Below are 20,484 nucleotides of genomic sequence, written 5' to 3' on the forward strand. Positions count from 1 at the left end.
GAGAGTAGTAGGGGCGTGGAATGCACTGTCTGCAACAGTTGTAGACTCACCAACTTTCAGGGCATTTAAATGGTCATTGGATAGGCATATGAACGAGAATGGAATAGTGTAGGTTAGATGATCTTCAGATTGGTTTCATAGATTGGCACAACGTCGAGGGCTGAAGGCATGTATTGCACTGTAATGTTCTATGTTTCATAAGATAGTCAAGAAGGCATGTGGGATACTTCCTTTATCAGTTGTGGCATAGATTACAAGAGCAGGAAGGTTTTGTTGGAACTGTGCAAAGTCTTGGTTAGGCCATAACTGGAATACTGTGTGCAGTTCTGGTCACTATATTATGGGAAGGATGTGATTGCACTGGAGGGGGTGCAAAGGAGATTCACTAGGATTTGTCATTTACAAAATACCATGCAAGGACCGTAACAAACACTACATTAGACAAACAGGCAGAAAACTAGCCACATGAACACCAACTAGCCACAAAAAGACATGGCCCTCTCTCACATACGGATGAGGAAGGACACCACTTTGACTGGGATAACACATCCATCCTAGGACAAGCCAAACAGAGACAGGCACGAGAATTCCTAGAAGCATGGCATTCCAACCAGAACTCTATCAACAAACACATTGAATTAGACCCTATCTATCACCCCCTGAGAAAAGGAACAGGAAGTGACTTCACCACAGGAAATAATATCACCACAGGACATGACATCACCAACCCAAAGAAACCCAAATATATAAATAGAAAGCAGGAATTTTCAGCATTGCTTCACCTTAGGCCCACTGAAAATGTTCCCTAGTATTGTAACGAAATTTCTGGAAATGAACCTTCCAGCTCAGCAAGCAAACCTACATCCAAAGCATCCATTCACTAGGATGTAGTCTGGGACGGAGCATCTCAGTTGTGAAGAAAGATAAGCTCAGGTAATTTTCTTCAGGCAAGGAAGGTTGAGGGGGGACCCGATAGAGGTGTGTAGGTAAAGAAGGTTAAGAGGGGCATGGACAGGATGGATAGGAACCAGTTGTTCCCCTTAGTTGAAAGGTCAGTAATGAAAGGACACAATTTTAAGGTGAAAGGCAAGAAGTTTGAAAGGGTTTTGAAAAATTTGCACCTAGAGAACTTGAAATGTCATAACATTTAAGTCTGTGGGCCAAGTGCTTTAAGGTGGAATTGGTGTAGATAGGCCAGTACGGACTTAATGGGATGACTAATAAAGGTTGGCCTTACCAGGAACACCCAAAGAAGCTCCCAGGAAAATAGTTAAAAATGCTGGAGAGACAGTCCATCCTTAATCACTTTAAATATCTGCACTTCCAAGGTTACTATTGAGAGGTTTCACTTCTGAGTAGTGTTGTAGTGTTTATAAATATGTTTGCATTGGAGGCTTTCAACATTGAGAAGCATGGAAGTTCTCAGTACTGAGATGGATTCAGATGATAAAGTTTTTAATATTGTGCTTTCAGGTAGCTCTGGACCTCCAGGTAGAGATGGTTCCCCAGGTCCTCCAGGAGAAAAGGGAGAAACAGGAAATTCAATGAAAGGATCAACTGGTCCTCCAGGTCCTAAAGGTACAAAATGCTCTTCATGTGGTTTCTTGTATTTTTCTCAATTCACTTTTGTGTGATGCAAACTTAAGGATAAACTAGTATGAGAGGTTAAAAAAGAAAGTTTTGAAAAAGGAATTGTTAGGAATTTGAGTAATGCAATAATCCAATGTCTGTTGCAATATTCAGCTTTAATTTTTGGAATGTTATTAACCTCATCTGATTTCTAATTCAAGCAACTAGCAATACAGGAAACAAGATCCATTTTTTTTATTGAAACCTTTTAATAGAGAGATGCATTCAGGTTCATTCAGCACCCATTGAACTGTCTGTGAAAATCTTTATTACGGAGGGAAGAAAATTACAAAGACAGCAACAGGCTAAAGATTGAATTACTAGGTTATCTGATACTGTGCTAGAGGTTGGAAAGGAGAAGTGATTTTTCTGTAGGAGTTCAGAAAGCCACCCAGACATTCCTGCAAAAGGGATTACAAGCATATGCTTGTGATGGTCAATTCTAGGAGATTGGCCCTTAAGACCTGACAGCAGCATGTGAAAATGTTCAGGGACCTTATACAGGTAGTAAAAGTCAGTGAATGCATCTTCCAATGGTATGCCCGACTCAGCACACATCCCACCCATCATGCTGCTCAATACATCCCAGCCCATCACACACCATCAGCATTCAGATACTCCAACACACCCTCATGAACAGCCTCCCACCTGCTTCATATAATATCAGCTGTTCAGCTATGACAGGCATATCATCTGAACACTTTGCACTCACTGACACTTTCCTCACTTTGTTGGACAAGGATTTACATAAAAGGAGGGAATGGCATGGAGACTGTCTGGTTGAACTGGCTTAGATTTGCAAACAATGAGCCAGCATGACTAAGCATTATCAAGCCAATAGTGAATGAGGTTATGGAATCAGGTAATATTGAGAACATCTGGCTTGATGCTGTGGGCAAATTTTAGGCACCTTCACAAATCCTACTTCAGTCTCATCCTTCCTTTTGACACAAGGTGCAAGTTTCTGATATAAACTCTTAATTTCCAATCCAACCCTCTTCCCTCACCCCAGCCCTTACCTTCCACATTCCTTTTCTAAGATACCCAACACTTGTCACTTTGCCAACTAGTATAGCTACAACACATGGGGTAGAAAAATGAGCAGAATTCTGACACTAGGATAGAGGTAGGATCAGCATATGACTGTGCAGGAGAGAGTTACAGCCAGCCAATGAGAAATGATGATGTGTGGCAACTTCTCTGAAGGAAAGATCACATGCAGATTTTGCAGGAAACTTGTTTTTTTTTGTTTGTCAGGTAACATGGGTTTTGCAGACTATGACTATTTATTGTCCATCCTGAGATACTCTTGAGAAGGTGGTGATGAGTTTCTGCCTTGAACTGCAAATTAGGCCCCAGCAATGCCATGGGGCCTAATTTGGTGCCAGTTTTCTCCACAACAAAATAACAGTGACGTAGAATAAAGACCTTGGAAGCTCTGGGATCAGTATATTAATCCCAGTATATTGTTTTAGCTATCTCTGTTATATTTTTTGCTGTTCAGGTGACACACATTTAAATAAATGATTCAGGGTGCAATAGTGACATTGGACTTTGTTCAATGAAGTGTATCAAATTGTGGCTGTGGATCGCCCAATGCTCATAGGCACTTGTTGCACAGTTGGTTGCCCAAAAGTCAAAGTAAGCCACTTTCCCCTCCTCCAAGTTTCAGCTTCTTGCTGTAGTGCTCCCTCATAATGCTTTGTATTTTGATAACAGTTGTAATTGTATTGGCTCGGTAAATTGTTAAATTCATATGTTCCCTCAATCTGGCATCAAGTCTCAGATTGAATTCCAACAGCTGTTATTGTGCTGTCTGCATTATTTATGGATGCTACAGTGGTACCAAGGATTATTACAATGTATATTTACACCAATAATTTCACTCACTGACACTGCATTAACAAACAGAAATTCTAACAAATGGCTTTATGCTCTTTCATTTAAAAAAGCATTTTTAAGCTGTGAGAGCCTTATAAGTGACATTGACAGAAGTTTGGCCGCAACTCTGCAGCCCATCCTCCCAGCTCGGAACGTCTGTGTATCTGGAATCTTCAACTAGATGAAAGGAAGAAAAATGTTGTGTGCATTAGGAGTTTTGCAATAGTGAGCTACTCCTAAGAAGAAAGGAACACCTAAAACCATTTTCCATTATTGTTTTAATCAAAAATTTGTTACGATAGAACATTATGTAAAACCAACAGTTTTCATTATCAGAAACAATTATGAATGATTTCCCTTCTGTTGTCTCTCCTGAGTGTAACCCTAAATTAACTATTTTCCTATACTTTACTGTTTGTAGGAAACCCAGGGCATCCTGGAGTATTGGGTCCTCCAGGGATTCCAGGAAGGTCGGGAGCACCTGGAACACCAGGGCTGCCAGGAGTCACTGGTCCTAAGGTTAGTTTACCAGCAAGAGTCTCAAATCCTCCATCATACGAAGCATAAGCCTATAGTTTTACTTCCAGACCTTTAAGGTAGCCTTGTAAAAATTTCCAATAGTCACAATATCTTTCTGATATATATTTTCCGGAGTGTACACTCTTGTGTGTGGAAATATTTGAATGGATAAGTAAGAGGAGTAAAACAGCTGTCAAGAATGCAAAATCTAGCATCTATATCCAACTCCGTTAAGTTGACTTGAGAGAATAGAATATTGCTTTAGCAAGGTACTGTTGTAGAATATTTTAATATTTTTGTATTTCAGTGCTTTGTCGCCAGTTTCGTACACTACTAAAATTACACTGCAGTCTAATCATTCTGAAGTTTGGTATCAGATTATCAACATTCTAGCATTTGAAATGACCTACAGCATTTGAACTTCTGTCATTCAAGTAAGCATCAATTTTATTTTAAGTTGTGCGATGTGGGCATTGCTGGCTGGCCTTGAGAAGGTGAGGGGCTGCTGTCTTGAACCGCTGCTGTCCACATGCTGTAGGTAGGCACACAATGGCTATGAGGAGGGAATGCCAGGATTTTGACCCAGTGACAATGAAGGAATTTTCAAGCAGATATTGTCTTAAATTATACAGGCATCTAAGTGATCCTATTGGGACTGGGTTAATTGAACACTAAATTGCAGGCATATTGTACTAACTGAGACGTAAAGACATTTGAAGCTATGATTTCCCAGAAGTAAAGTCTTGAGTAAATGGCTTTAGACTGAACTTGATCTACTTTGTTTTTTGAAGAGGAGGGAGGTAAGACAAATTGTTATTATTTAATTCAACCTATTAAAATCCTGAATCATGTTTCTAAAAATAACAACATTAAATAAAACCACAGAATTATTATACTGCAGGAGGCTATTCAGCCCATCATGTCTGGATTGGTTCTTCAAATTTATATTTCACTGAAGCTGCAATTTCTAATCTCTTCCCTGTAACCCTGCTCTATCTTTATTTTCAAATAACATTTTCACACTCTTTTGAATACATCAATTATGTAACTTGCTTACACCAGTTCCTCAGACAATACATTCCATCCTTCAACTTCTGCTTCTTCAATGGAACTTCCAAGGCATTGAATCTCATCTTTTGATTCTGATGATTCCAGAAAGATCAAGCTAAAATCTCTAAGCTACAGGAAAAATATTATATAATTTTTCAGGGTGACGGACGTTTTGGACAGCCAGGAAATCGTGGTCCACCAGGTCCTGCAGGAAACATTGGACCACCAGGGGAGAAGGGTAATTCAGGTCCTCCTGGATTGCCTGGAGAAGAAGGGCGTCCTGGTCGCAATGGTCTTCAAGGTCCACAAGGTATTGAATTCTGTTTCTGAATATTAAAGTAGCTGTCAAATGTTGCTATAAATAAGATGAGAAAAAGTTGAAGATGCTCTGATCATTTGATGATCAGAGCAAGTCATTTTTGTATCCATTGGGTGTCACTATTATCTGAACAAGCAAATGAAATGGTTGTAAGCAGAGAACCATACACTTTTGAATTTTTGCAATAAAATTTTCCATATATGTGCATAGAATGTGCTGATTTTTATGGTCCTTGTCATAAACTCTAGCAAATGACACCCTATCAGCTGAGGGCATGATCACAGAGTCAGGCTGGGTGTGCAGGTGTTCGATCCTCTTTAGATTTGTTGATAGCTAGATCTACTCTACTATATTTGGGAAGCTGGATGAATGGGGTGGGCATTTCAACAAACAGAGGAAAAGTTAGTTAATAACTGTCAAACCTGCATGGAGGCAAAGGCTTTACGATCCATTACCCAATTTCTGTCAGGATTGGAAACGTGTGTGTGTATAGTTCATATAGCTCTAACTCCCACTTTGCAGGTGATCTCGGATGTCCTGGTATTCAGGGGCCAACAGGCCCACGTGGACAACCAGGTAAAGGAATACCTGGACCTGCAGGTTCTGAAGGCCCGCCTGGTCCACCTGGTCCACAAGGTACTGAGCTCATATTATTTAATTATTTTTGAGAGAAAATAATGCACTTTTATTATCATTTAAAATATTAATTACTAATAGAATAACTACAGTGGAGAAAGAGGCCACTTGGCCCCATTGCATCCACACTAATTCTCGGAAGTGCATCCCACCTAGATTTACTCCCCACCTATCCCTGTAACCCTGTATTTAGCATGGCCAATCCATCTGAGATGCACATCTTTGTGACTGTGGGAGAAAACCAGAGCCCACCTGGCAGAAACCCATACAGACACAGGGAGAATATGCAAACTCCACACAGTCGCTCAAGGCTGGAATCGAACCTATGTCCCTGGTGCTATGAGGCAGCAGTGCTAACCACCGTGCCATCTGAACAATAGAGAATAATAAAGATATGTATTTGTAAATAATTTAGTACTATTGTAACTAGATATTTGATCATGCTAACCTTACTTGATATTAAATCCATTCTTCTCTTCCTTAACTCATCCACTTAATTTATTTCATTTGATATTTTCAATCTCCTCACTTCTCTTATTCAACCACATAGCTGAGGATGTTATCAGTAAATTATGGGACTCATTGTATACACTTCTTCAAAACTGTAAGGAATTAAAAACAGGAGAAAGCCATTCATCCCCTTGAGCCAGCTCCACCATACAATAAGATCATGGCTAATCTATTGCTGAAAACCATATGCTGCCTTGGGCCCATATCCCTTGATATTTCGCTTAATACAAATATGTTTATCTTAGATATAAATTTAACAACTGAATTCATATTGACCACCACTTCAGGAAGAAAGTTCCAAACCTCCACTACACTTTGAGTGTAGAAGTGCTTTCTAACATCTCTCCTGAATGGCTTGGCCCGAAGACTATGCCCCCTTGTTCGAGAATCTTCAACCAGTGTGAATAGTTTATCCACCCAGTGTTAAAATCCTGATTAGATCACCCCTTAACCTTCAAAATTCTAGAAAATAAAGGCCTAATTTGTCTAATCTCTCCTCACACCTGGACTTTAGGGGTTATCATCTTCCTAAGTCTGTGTTGAACTACCTCCAGAGTCAAAACATCCTTCCTAAGGTGTGGTGCCCAAATGTGCTCACAGTACTCTAAGTGGGGTCTATCGATGCTTTGTATAATTGCAGCATATCATCTGCAACCTTATACTCCTGCCTTTTAGATCTGAAGGCCAGAATACCATTAGCCTCCTTGACTATTTTCTACACTGTTTGTGGCATTTTAAAAAGCTATGCATCTGAACTCCCACATCTCATTGAACATCCAATATATTTAACTTTGTGCTTCTAAAAAATACCCTGATCTATCTTTCTCAGTTTGAAATGAAAAGCATTAACTCGAACTAAGGCAAAATGATTCAGAGGTTCATTTGTATACACACTGAATTGAGAAGGAAATTTTTCACCCAGAGGATTGTGAATCTGTGGAATTCCCACAAAGAAATTTCTGAGAAAGAAAGATCAGGAGTGTAAAGTCGAAAATTGCTTCTTCTCTCTGCTCATCATCAATTTCTACATTTCTATTATTATACCAATGCTTAATCTAACCAACTAATTTATTGCATAGATTTGCATATTATGTATATGAAATATTTGTAATTTATATTTTCTATTATATTCTGACTTAAGTAATACCAGATTCTTTAGGGAATTCATGGTGGTTGTTTGATAATACAGGATCTTGAGTATTGCTGTAAAAAAATGCATTTCACCAAAGCTTCTTGTCTTACACCTGTCAGGACATGTTTTTAAGAATACCAACATAAAAAGAAAATAACCTATATCCTGTACATAAGGAGAGTGCTGATTGATTGGCAAATGGCATCTGATGAATGCTTTGAACATAGAACATAAGAACTAGGAGCAGGAGTAGGCCGTCCGGCTCTTCGAGCCCCTCCACCATTCAATAAGATCATGGCTGATCTTTTCATGGACTCACCGTATTCCTTAATGCCTTTGTTGTTCAAACAATAAACCTTCATTTTAAAAATGTTTACTGAAGTAGCATCAACTATTTCACTGGGCAGGGAATTCCACAGATTCACAATCCTCTGGGTGAAAAATTTCCTTCTCAATTCAGTCCTAAATCTGCTCTCCCTAATCTTCAGACCATGCCCTCTTGTCCTAGTTTCACCTGCCAGTGGAAACATCCCCTCTATTTGTTCCACCTGCAGACCAACCTTCTGTAATTCATGCACAGCATAGCATCATGCTGCAACTTCTTATCAATCAAGTAATAATCCTTTTTACTATTACTCCGATCAAAATGTATGACTTCACATTTATTAACACTGCATTCCATCTGCCAGACCTTTGCCCACTCACTCAATGTATCTATGTTCCTCTGCAAAGTTTCACAGACCTCTGCACACTTTGCTCTGCCAGTCGTCTTCGTGTCATCTGCAAACTTTGAAAACCACATGTGGTCCCCAACTCCAAATCATAAGTTGGAAATAATTGTGGTCCCAACACCAATCTCTGAGGCACACCACTAGTCACTGATTGCCAGCCAGAATAGCACTCACTCTTTACTTCCTGTCAGTCAACTAATCCTCTATTCACGCTAATACTCTATCCCAACACCATGCATCCTTATCTTATGCAGCAGCAGCCTTCTGTGCAGCACATTATCAAAGGTCGTTTGGAAATCTAGGTACACCACATCCACTGCGTCCCCATTGTCCACCTTGCTCATAATGTCTTCATAAAATTCCAAAAGATTTGTCAAGCATGACCTGCCCTTCATGAACCCATGCTGCTTTTGCCCAACGTGACAGTTTATTTTGAGATGCCTTGCTATTTCTTCCTTGATAATAGATTCAAGCATCTTCCCCACTACAGAAGGTAGAGGAGGCAGTTGCAGCTGACATAAATGAGCTTGAGAAGACAGTTTAATCACTTTGAATTCCTTAAAGAATCTAATAATAATTAAACTTATATAATTTTCTACAAGATGCATCCCCCAGTATTGTAGCATTGCTGGTGGAAGGCTGCTGATTTTCAATATGGGAGACTACAGATTTTCATAGGGGATGACAATGAATACCTTTGAGCCTAGAAGGTCTCACTTTGGAGTCCATCACATCGGTGAGAGCTGGCAGGCTGACAGACAACAGCAAGTGCCGGTGGAGTCAATGTAATGAGATAAAGAATGGTGTTATCTTGAGAGAGAACAACAGGTTCACGCACCACGGCATTATTGCTACTTGTTTGGTGTGATGTTTCATCAGCTGTCATAATCTAATGTAGTCCCTTTGAATATGGCCATTCACAGTCACCGTGGCAGCAGTTTCAGTTTCCACTGCACAACCAAAATGTTGTGCTGCAACAGAAACTAAAATATCAGCCATCAGACTCTAACCCTAACCCATTATGGTTTCATGCTAGAAAGTTATGATGTTCCAAGTTCTATACAAAGCCCTGTGTGAAAATGCCTACAGATTCCTCCATGTTCCCTGACATAACATACAGGATTTCTCATCATTTTAAATAAACTACTCATTTTTACAGGAACAACAACTAGAGGGCCTACTGGAGATCCAGGAATTCTGGGAGTGGGTATTCCAGGCATCCCTGGTGCTCCTGGATCTGTTGGAACACCAGGCTTGTCAGGCCCTCCTGGACCAAGAGGTTCTCCAGGGAATCCAGGTCGACCAGGAATACCAGGGAGACCAGGTAAAGTGTTGTATATATTCTAGTCTTACAATGATGAATAATAAAATATGTAAAATATAGATCTGGATACTTATGAGTTGGAGTGTTAACAGTACATTTCAGGAGGAGAATAGAGTCTGTTCCACCATTCAGTCCTGGCTGATACATTTCCGAATCCCTTTCTCCTGCCTTCTTCCCATAACCCTTGATCCCCTTACTAATCAAGAACCCATCTATCTGTCTTAAACACACTCAAAGACTTAGTTTCCACAGCCTCTGCAACAACAAGTCCCACAGATTAACCAAGGTCTGCTGAAGAAATTCCACCTTATCTCAGTTCTAAAGGGTCGCCTCTTCACTCTGAGGCTGTGCCCTTGAGACCTAGTCTCTCCTACTAGTCAAAACACCTTCTCCATGCCCAGGCCTTTCGATGTTCTGTAAGTTTCAATCAAATTCCCCCCTCCTCAACCTTCTAAACTCCATCGAGTACAGACCCAGAGTCCTCAACTGCACCTCACATGACAAGCCCTTCATCCCCGGGATCATTCTTGTAAACCTCCTCTGGATGCCCTCCAAAACCTGCACATCTTTGCTAAAATACAGGGCCAAAAACTGCTCACAATATTCCAAATACAGTCTAACCAGAGCCTTTTAGAGCCTCTGGAGTAAATCTCTGCTCTAGTATTCTAGCCCCCGTGAAATGAATGCTAACACTGCATTTGACTTCCTAACTTTCAAATGAACCTGCATGTTAACCTTAAGAGAATCCTGAACTAGGACTCTCAAGTCCCTTTGCACTTCAGATTTCCGGAGCCTTTCCCGATTTAGAAAATAGGCTACACTTCTATACTTTCTACAAAAGTGCATAACCTCACACTTTCCCACATTGTATTCCATCTACCACTTTTTTGCCCACTCTCCTAGCTTGTCTAAGTCCACCTGCAGCGTCCCCACTTCCTCAACATTACCTGTGCACCCACCTACCTTTGTGTTATCTGCAAACTGTAAGCATAAAACGTAGTGAATGCCACATTGTTGACATTATCCCATTTGGCCTGAGGGCCATTTTCTATTCCTAAGAAAGAATCTTATTTACCCATTGGGTGTTTGCACTAAAATATTAGTGATGAAGAGAGGTCTTTTTCAGCACAGTGATAGTCTCCCTGCCATGGAGTTCAGTTAGCTCAGTTGGCTGGATGGCTGGTTTATGATGCAGAATAAAACCAACAGAGTAGGTTCATTCCCGTAACAGCTGAGGTCACCATGTAAGTCTGGTTTTGTCAACCTTGCTCCTCACCTGAAACATGGTGATTCTCAGGTTAACCAACCAACAGTCATCTGTCTCTAATGAGACAAAGGCTCTATAGAATATTTTCCTTTAGTACCCCTGCCTCTAGTGAGCAGCTCCTGGTTTAAGTCCCACTCCAGAACTCAGTGGCCATGAAGGTGCATTTATAACACAGCCAAACAGATTGAATATCAACTTGTCTCTCCTTCCAACACACAATAATGGCAATGGTAGGAGTGGAGAGATTCTTGGTCAGCCACTGATGAAAATAAATTGGAATCCCTCCTATCACTATTCATAGGTCTAAGTTATAAATATGAATGTAAAAGTGTATATTGCCATGGCAACTCAGGCTCCTTGGGGATCTGGTTAACTCAGTTGGCTGTTGTGCACCAGGTTACGGACCTGTCCTTGCTGGGTGGATTTAGAACATTTCTCCTTGCCATACTTGTGGTGGAGTTTGTGGATTGGACCAGTATTTGAGCAGAGAATTCCAGAAGATTTTGTGATAAATAGTTTATGAAGAATCCTTCAGAATCACTGTGACACTTAACTCAGAAAACTGTCTTAAATTTGTTGCCAAATAAATATTTCCATGTCATATGATTGTTCCCAATCTTCAAACAGGTCCAAAAGGTGAACCTGGTGTTATGGGAGAGCCAGGGAATCCAGGGCTAACTGGTGAACAAGGATTTCAAGGCTCCGCAGGAGAGAAAGGTAATAGAATTCAGGTGTAGAAACAAAAAGTAAAAATGTCCATTCATGTAGCAACTCACATGATCAAAATATCTAAACTTGTAAATGCAGTGATTGTTGTTAGCTAGGGAAATTTAATTAGAACATGGAGCCTGAGTCATGGGTTCATCATTGTATCTTAAATAAGCACCTGTTTTGTTCAAGATACTCAAATCAAATGCTCTTTTAAATATTTGTATAGATTTTAGAATTTGCCGGTCTTATTTTTACACTCATGACAAATTCATCAATCTCTAAACATTACAATTCTAGATGATTGTTGGTACATAGACCAGAATAATCTATTATACTGAACACAAATACCCAGACATCCTACATATGAACTGGCGACCTATATAATGGATCATCAGAGGCAGAGATAAGTGGCTTCTCTGCTCTCTTTCACTTTCCAAAGTACGTTGCAGAAGGATTTAAAGTAACAGTAATGCTTTTCTGTAACAAGCTGCCAGTGTAAGGGGGAGGTTGGCTCCCCATCAAGAGTGCTTTAGTTTCTGTAGATAAGTAACTGTGCCCAACTAATCCCGACTGTGTTAGTGTCACTGAGATAGCAAAGATGCCATGTGAAAATCCTCATCTTCCAGGATTCAATTGAATCACTAACATCTTGCACATAACACATTCCCTGTGGTCTGAGTCAGTGAATATGTAAACAAACAGAATAGAGATAGGTAGCAATTATTGATCATAAATCACAGAAGTGCCATGGCATAGGAGGAGACCTTTGGGCCCATCATTTCTGCCTCAGCTTTTCAATGAGCATCATTATCTACTGGCAATTTACAGCTTTCTCCCTGAAACCATGCACATTATTTCTATCTAAGTAATCATTCAATTCCTTCTTGAATGCATTTTGAAGGCAGGCAGAACTAGTTCAATTTGGGATTCTGGTCCAGACTGATTTGATTGAAGGATCTGTTTCCATGCTGTATGACACTATAACTGCCATCATTCTTCCAGGCAGTGTATTCCAGACCCCCAACTACTCACTGTGTGAGAAAACTTATTCTTGCATCATATTTGCTCCTTTTGTAAATCATTTTAAATCTGATTGTTGATTCAGCACTGCAGTTTATTCACTGGTCAACTGTACTTTGTAGATATTGCCAGGGTGAAGGGTTTGAGCTATGGGGAGGGGCTGAATAGGCTGGGGCCGTTTTCTCTGTAGTGTCGAAACCTGAAGGGTGACCTTACAGAGGTTTATAAAGTCATGGGGGGCATGGATAGGGTAAATAGACAAAGTCTTTTCCCTGGGGTCGGGGAGTCCAGAACTAGAGGGCATAGGTTTAGGGTGAGAGGGGAAAGATTTAAAATGGGCAATAACAAAGAGAATTGATGAGGGCAGAGCGGTAGATGTGATCTATATGGACATCAGTAAGGCATTAGACAAGGTTCCCGATGGGAGATTGGTGAGCAAGGTTAGATCTCATGAAATACAGGGAGAACTAGCCATTTGGATACAGAACTGGCTCAAAGGTAGAAGACAGAGGGTGGTGGTGGAGGGAGGTGGAGGCCTGTGACTAGTGGAGTGACACAAGGATCGGTGCTGGGTCCTCTACTTTTTGTAATGTACTTAAATGATTTGAATGCGAGCATAAGAGGTAGAGTTAGTAAGTTTGCAGATGACACCAAAATTGGCGTTACCTCAGATTACAACAGATGGGCCAATGGGCTGAGAAGTAGCAGATGGAGTTTAATTCAGATAAATGCGAGGTGCTGCATTTTGAGAAAGCAAATCTTAGCAGGACTTATACGCTTAATGATAAGGTCCCAGGGAGTGCTGCTGAACAAAGAGATCTTGGAGTGCAGGTTTATAGCTCCTTGAAAGTGGAGTCGCAGGTAGATAAGATAGTGAAGAAGGCGTTTGGTATGCTTTCTTTTATTGATCAGAGTATTGAGTACAGGAGTTGGGAGGTTACGTTGCGGCTGTACAGGACATTGATTAGGCCACTGTTGGAATATTGCATGCAATTCTGGTCTCCTTCCTATCGGAAAGATGTTGTGAAACTTGAAAGGGTTCAGAAAAGATTTACAAGGATGTTGCCAGGGTTGGAGGATTTGAGCTATAGGGAGAGGCTGAACAGGCTGGGGCTGTTTTCCCTGGAGCGTCGGAGGCTGAGGGGTAACCTTATAGAGGTTTACAAAATGATGAGGGGCATGGATAGGGTAAACAGTCAAAGTCTTTTCCCTGGGGTCGGGGAGTCCAGAACTAGAGGGCATAGGTTTAGGGTGAGAGGGGAAAGATATAAAAGAGACCTAAGGGGCAACTTTTTCACACAGAGGGTGGTATGTGTATGGAATGAGCTGCCAAAGGAAGTGGTGGAGGCTGGTACAATTGCAACATTTAAGAGGTATTTGGATGGGTATATGAATAGGAAGGGTTTGGAGGGATATGGGCTGGGTGCTGGCAGGTGGGACTAGATTGGGTTGGGATATCTGGTCGGCATGGACAGGTTGGACTGAAGGGTCTGTTTCCGTGCTGTACATCTCTATGACTCTAATAATGGCTGAGTACACAGACACTGGGATGAACACACATATTTCGAGGTCTAAAGTTTCACAACTTTGAATACATTAAAAAAACAAGGAAATACTGCTACTAAAAATAACAAAGTGCATTTATTTCTCTGTTTTTCTTCTGTTTAACGCAGGTTCTAAAGGTCAGCCAGGACCAAAGGGTAAAGAAGGTGCAATTGGTCAGATAGGTCAAAAAGGTGAAAAAGGAATGAAATCAGTTATGTATAATATAACAGTAAAAGGTATCATGGGAGACCCTGGGCTACAAGGTAAGTCGCAATAAGGTTTTTGAAAATAAATATAAAGTGAAATGATTGCATATCATCTATTGATCTAAACACATCTACCCACAAATAAACATACATTACTCATATCCTTTAGTTCCAGGTTTCCCTGTTCAACTAAATACTGCAAACCATCTTTTAAATTTAAGAAAATTGAGATTGTCCTCCAATCCAAATTCCCTTACGTACCTTCCTAAATAACTGCTCCTTTACAGTTGTGCAAATGTTTTAATAACTCAGAGAAGGAGTGTGATATTTCAACGTTTGGATGAGAACAGAAGCATTGGCTGCTGAATTTTGCAGAAGGTCTTCCAAAAGCAAGCATTTAAGATGATACTTTTACTTAGTTGCGCTCACTTAACCATTAGGGCTACTTTCAAAGTGATGAAGGGCTTATGCCCGAAACGTTGCTTCTCCTGCTCCTCGGATGCTGCCTAACCTGCTGTGCTTTCCCAGCACCACACTCTCGACACTGCTTTCAAAGTATATAATGTTTCCAATTATCTTCAATCGTTCATGTGCTTGTCATTGGAAATAAAAATCAGGTGATAATTTCTGTAGACTAGGCTGCCAATTTGCTCGTTTCACTCATTTATCACTATCACATAAAGTCAACATGCCTTCCCATAGATTGCCTACATTATTACAGTGAAGGAAGTAAATAAACAATGAGCTATCTTCAAGGTCACATTTCTTTACTTTAAAAGACCAACATAACAGCAGCACTGGAAACGATAGAAACTGGTTATCTGCCAGTGTACCTGGCTTCAAATGTATTTCCTGCCAAGGAAAGGGACTGAATAACAAGTACAGACATACATAGAAATTGGGAGCAGAAGTTAGTCATTCAGCCCCTTGAGCCTGCTCCACTATTCAATAAGGTCATGGCTGATTTATCTCTGTTTCAAAATCCACATTTTCATCTAGTCCTGGTGATTTCTGATCTCTCACCTAACAAGAAGCTATCCATTTCCACCTTAAAAATCTTCAATGAACCTGCCTCCACTGCCATCTTGAGGCATTGACTTCCAGAGTCACACAACTGTGTTAGTAAAAGAAAATCCTAATTTATGTCCTCAAAGTCTGACTGGTAATTTTAAAACTGTGCCCCTTAAATCTGCTTTCATCCACAAGAGGAAACTTCATTCCCATGTCCACCTTGACAAGACTTCAAATAAGTCACCTTTCAGCCTTCTAAACTCCAATGAAAACAAGTTCAGTCTCTCTAACCTTTCCTCAAAAGACAATCCTTTCATTCCTTTTAACAATCCAGTAAACCTTCCTAATTTTAAATTGGGAATCTCTAAAAGGATGAGGAATTGGAAGTGCTATTTCTTAAGTTGCAAAATAAATATCACATTTCCTTACCAGGTTCGCAAGGAATAACAGGACCAAGAGGTGAGACTGGTTGCCCTGGTGGACCGGGTCACAAAGGTAAAGATGGAGCACCAGGACCTCCAGGTCCAGCAGGTACCAGGATTCAAGGACAATTAAACACAACAAATTCATTGCTGAAATATAGCGTAATTGTGTCAACATTTACTGCCTTTATATGAAGTGTAACTAAACAAAAAAAGAACTGCAAATGCAGTAAATCTGAAACAAAAACAGAAATTGCTGGAGAAGACCCTGAAGATAGGTCACTGGATCCCAAATGTTGACTCTGCTTTCTCTCCAGAGATTCTGCCAGACCTGCTGAGTTTCTCCAGCATTTTCTGTTTTTGTTTCATGAAATCGAACCATCTGGACTGATTCTCCTATTACCGAGGTAGGATTATGACTCTCTGAGATGCTGTGGGGAGATTGACAGTTCTTCTGCCTATCCTTGATTGAAAATTCATTTTAAAACTAACAAACCAACTGTCGGCTCAAAAAGAGGCTGCTGCTCAATTTCAGGCAGGTGAATGAATCTGTGCCAAGTACCCCTGTTGGCACTAATATAAGGTTCACTAGAAATCTGAAACTAGTTTGTGGATGTGAATAGGAAGGGCAGACCAGCAACGTTTTCAACGTGTCCTCATAGGGAACGGGGAGAACTCTCTGCCTGCCTAATGAAACTTTTCAGCCACATTGGACATACCAGGTTTTGTAAGATATCTGCAATGGAAGCACGCATAAGTCAGTAAAATGGCACTTGGGACCAAATGATAATATAGAAGACTATAAATGCAGATACCACTTGCCTTCAGTTTCATTTTCCCATTCCCCTGCCAAGCATTGCATGTGCAACTCATCTTCAATGCCACTCCTTACTAAATGCTGCTGGTATTGGTGTTTCCTTTTCCCAATAACTTGTGCAACATTTGAGAATTTCCACCTCCTGTTGGCAGCAGACTTTCATGAGCAGCAATATTTTCTCTCTATTTATCTATTTTTCATGCTCCCTTTTCCCCTCCTATCTTCATTAGGAAAATGCTTGTATTGTGCCAAAACTAGCCTCTCTCTGTAGCTCAACGACATAGTCACAGAGTCATACAGCACAGAAACAGACCCTTTGGTCCAACTCATCCATGCTGACCAAGTTTCCTAAATTGAACAAGTCCCATTTGCCTGCATTTGGCCCATATTCCTCTAAATCTGTCCAATCCATATACCCATCCAAATACCTTTTAAATGTTGTATTTGTACCAGCATCCACCACTTCCTCTGGCAGCTCATTCCATACACAATCACCCTCTGAATGAAAATGTTGTCCCTTTTAAGAGTAGCGAATGTTGTGCCCCTGTTCAAAAAAGGGAATAGGGATAACCCCGGGAATTACAGGCCTGTTAGTCTTACTTCTGTGGTAGGCAAAGTAATGGAAAGGGTACTGAGGGATAGGATTTATGAGTATCTGGAAAGACACTGCTTGATTAGGGACAGCCAGCACGGATTTGTGAAGGGTAGGTCTTGCCTTACAAGTCTTATTGAATTCTTCGAGGAGGTGACCAAGCATGTGGATGAGGGAAGAGCAGTGGATGTTGTGTACATGGATTTTAGTAAGGCATTTGATAAGGTTCCCCATGGTAGGCTTATGCGGAAAGTCAGGAGGCATGGGATAGAGGGAAATTTGGCCAATTGGATAGAAAACTGGCTAACCGGTCGAAGGCAGAGAGTGGTGGTAGATGGTAAATATTCAGCCTGGAGCCCAGTTACAAGTGGAGTTCCGCAGGGATCAGTTCTGGGTCCTCTGCTGTTTGTAATTTTTATTAATGACTTAGATGAGGGAGTCGAAGGGTGGGTCAGTAAATTTGCAGATGATACGAAGATAGGTGGAGTTGTGGACAGTGAGGAGGGCTGTTGTCGGCTGCAGAGGGACTTAGATATGATGCAGAGCTGGGCTGCGGAGTGGCAGATGGAGTTCAACCCTGCCAAGTGTGAGGTTGTCCATTTTGGAAGAACAAATAAGAATGCGGAATACAGGGTTAATGGTAGGGTTCTTAGTCAGGTGGAGGAACAGAGGGATCTTGGGGTCTATGTACATAGATCTTTGAAGGTTGCCACTCAGGTGGATAGAGTTTGTAAGAAGGCCTATGGAGTATTATCGTTCATTAGCAGAGGGATTGAATTCAAGAGTCGTGAAGTGATGTTGCAGCTGTACAGGACTTTGGTTAGGCCACAGTTGGAGTACTGTGTGCAGTTCTGGTCGCCTCACTTTAGGAAAGATGTGGAAGCTTTGGAGAGGGTGCAGAGAAGATTTACCAGGATGTTGCCTGGAATGGAGAGGAAGTCGTACGAGGATAGGTTGAGAGTTCTCGGCCTTTTCTCGTTGGAACGGCGAAGGATGAGGGGTGACTTGATAGAGGTTTATAAGATGATCAGAGGAATAGATAGAGTAGACAGTCAGAAACTTTTTCCCCGGGTACAACAGAGTGTTACAAGGGGACATAAATTTAAGGTGAAGGGTGGAAGGTATAGGGGAGATGTCAGGGGTGGGTTCTTTACCCAGAGAGTGGTGGGGGCATGGAATGCGCTGCCCGTGGGAGTGGTAGAGTCGGAATCATTGGCGACCTTTAAGCGGCATTTGGATAGGTACATGGATGGGTACTTAATCTAGGTTAGAAGTTCGGCACAACATCGTGGGCCGAAGGGCCTGTTCTGTGCTGTATTGTTCTATGTTCTATGTTCTATGTTCTATTAAAACTTTTCCCTCTCACCCTCAACTGTGCCCTCTAGTTTTGGACTCGCCTACCTTGAGAAAAAGACCTTGGGTATTTACCTTATCTATGCTTCTAATGATTTTATAAACATCTATAAGGTCACCCCTCAGTCTCTGACACCCCAGAGAAAAAGTCCCAGCCTCTCGAACCTTCCAGTCTCATTAACATCTACGTCAATCTTTTCTGCACCTCTCCAATTTAATAATATCCTTCCTATAAAAGGGAGACCAGAGCTGTATGCATTACTCCAAAAGTGGCCTCACCAATGACGCACCCTGTATCTTTTCCACTGTCATCCTATCAAGACTGTTCAAGATCTGATACACTTCATTCAAGTCACCCTTCACTCTTCTAAACTCCAGTGTGTCTGCAATCTTTCCTTAATTCACCCACAACAGGTAAAACTCCTCTGAGCAACCACCCATATGTCTATATCCTTCAGGAAATAAGGAGACCAAAACTGCACACTGAAAACAGAAATCACTGGAGAAACTCAGCAGGTTTGGCAGCATCTGCGAGAAAAAGTCAACTTTCTGGGCCCAGAGCCATGAAAGATCTTCAGAACTGGACCAAAAACATCACCCATGTTCTCTATCCCCACAGACACTGCCAGACCTTCTTATCTTACTCACCTCCAGGATGTCACTGGCGAGGCTAGAATTTATAGCCTAGTCCGAATTGTTAAGAGTCAACCATACTGCTGTTTGAAGTCACATGTAGGTCAGACCAAGTAAGGATGGCAGTTTCCTTCCCTGAAGGGCATTAGTGAACCAGATTAGAATTAGAATTAAGTTTTATTGTCAAGTGTAATCAAAGAGTACGGTGAAACGGGTACAATGTCACCACTCACAGCACAAAATCTTAGTAAAGAATAGAAAAATAAAGACATAAGTTAGAAGTTCAACATTACAGTTCTTGGCAATATAAAGTAATAAATAAGAAATAAACGTTCCAAATTAATCCTTTAAACTAGCTCAACAGGGGGATGGGAACCTGAGGTGTAGTTGCAGTGCACAGGAGGATGAGAATAGGGAGGACATGGACAGGATTTCACAGTCACAGGAATGCGCTGGCAAACAGCAAGCTGGTTTGAAGTGTGTCTACTTCAACGCCAGAAATATCCAGAATAAGGTAGGTGAGCTTGCAGCATAGATAGGTACCTGGGACTTCGATGTTGTGGCCATTTCGGAGACATGGATAGAGCAGGGTGAGAAATGGATATTGCAAGTTCCAGGGTTTAGATCTTTCATTAAGATCAGGGAAGGCAGTAAAAGAGGGGGAGGCATGGCCTCGTTAGCCAAGGATGGTATAACAGTGGCTGAAAGAACTTTGATGAGGCCTTGTCTACTGAGGTAGTGTGGGCTGAGGTTAGAAACAGGAGAGAAGAGGTCACACTGCTGGGTGTTTTTTTATAGGCCTCCGCAGAGTTCCAGGGAGGTGGAAGAGAGGATTGGCAAAATTATTCTGGGTAGGAGTGAAAGTAACAGGGTGGTCATTATGGGGGACTTTAACTTCCCCAACATTGACTGGAAATGCTATAACTCTAGTACGTCGGATGGATCAGTTTTTGTCCAATGTGTACAGGAGGGTTTCCTGACACAGTATGTCGAAGGGCCGACAAGAGGAGAGGCCACACTGGATCTGGTGCTTGCTAATGAACCAGGCCAGGTGTTTGACTTAGTTGTAGGTGAGCACTTTGGCGAGAGTGACCATAATTCGGTTACATTTAGTTTAGCGATGGAAAGGGATAGGTACATGCCATAGGTCAAGAGTTATCGATGGGGCAAGGGCAA

General features: G+C 41.3%; 1 protein-coding gene across 1 annotated transcript in view; it reads left to right on the top strand.

Annotated features, from left to right (window-relative positions):
- LOC122556243 (uncharacterized) overlaps positions 1-20,484 on the top strand; it is a 288,957-nt gene that overhangs the window by 191,149 nt on the left and 77,324 nt on the right. Inside the window, exons 28-35 of the mRNA XM_043702860.2 lie at positions 1,474-1,578; positions 3,932-4,029; positions 5,239-5,389; positions 5,921-6,034; positions 9,567-9,731; positions 11,626-11,715; positions 14,403-14,537; positions 15,924-16,022. Coding sequence (XP_043558795.2) covers positions 1,474-1,578; positions 3,932-4,029; positions 5,239-5,389; positions 5,921-6,034; positions 9,567-9,731; positions 11,626-11,715; positions 14,403-14,537; positions 15,924-16,022 — 957 coding nt within the window. The remainder of the gene's footprint in view (positions 1-1,473; positions 1,579-3,931; positions 4,030-5,238; positions 5,390-5,920; positions 6,035-9,566; positions 9,732-11,625; positions 11,716-14,402; positions 14,538-15,923; positions 16,023-20,484) is intronic.

This window comes from Chiloscyllium plagiosum, unplaced genomic scaffold (assembly GCF_037043375.1).
Source record: "Chiloscyllium plagiosum isolate Xiang-an unplaced genomic scaffold, Cpla_swu_hap1 HiC_scaffold_13, whole genome shotgun sequence".
Lineage (NCBI taxonomy): Eukaryota > Metazoa > Chordata > Chondrichthyes > Orectolobiformes > Hemiscylliidae > Chiloscyllium > Chiloscyllium plagiosum.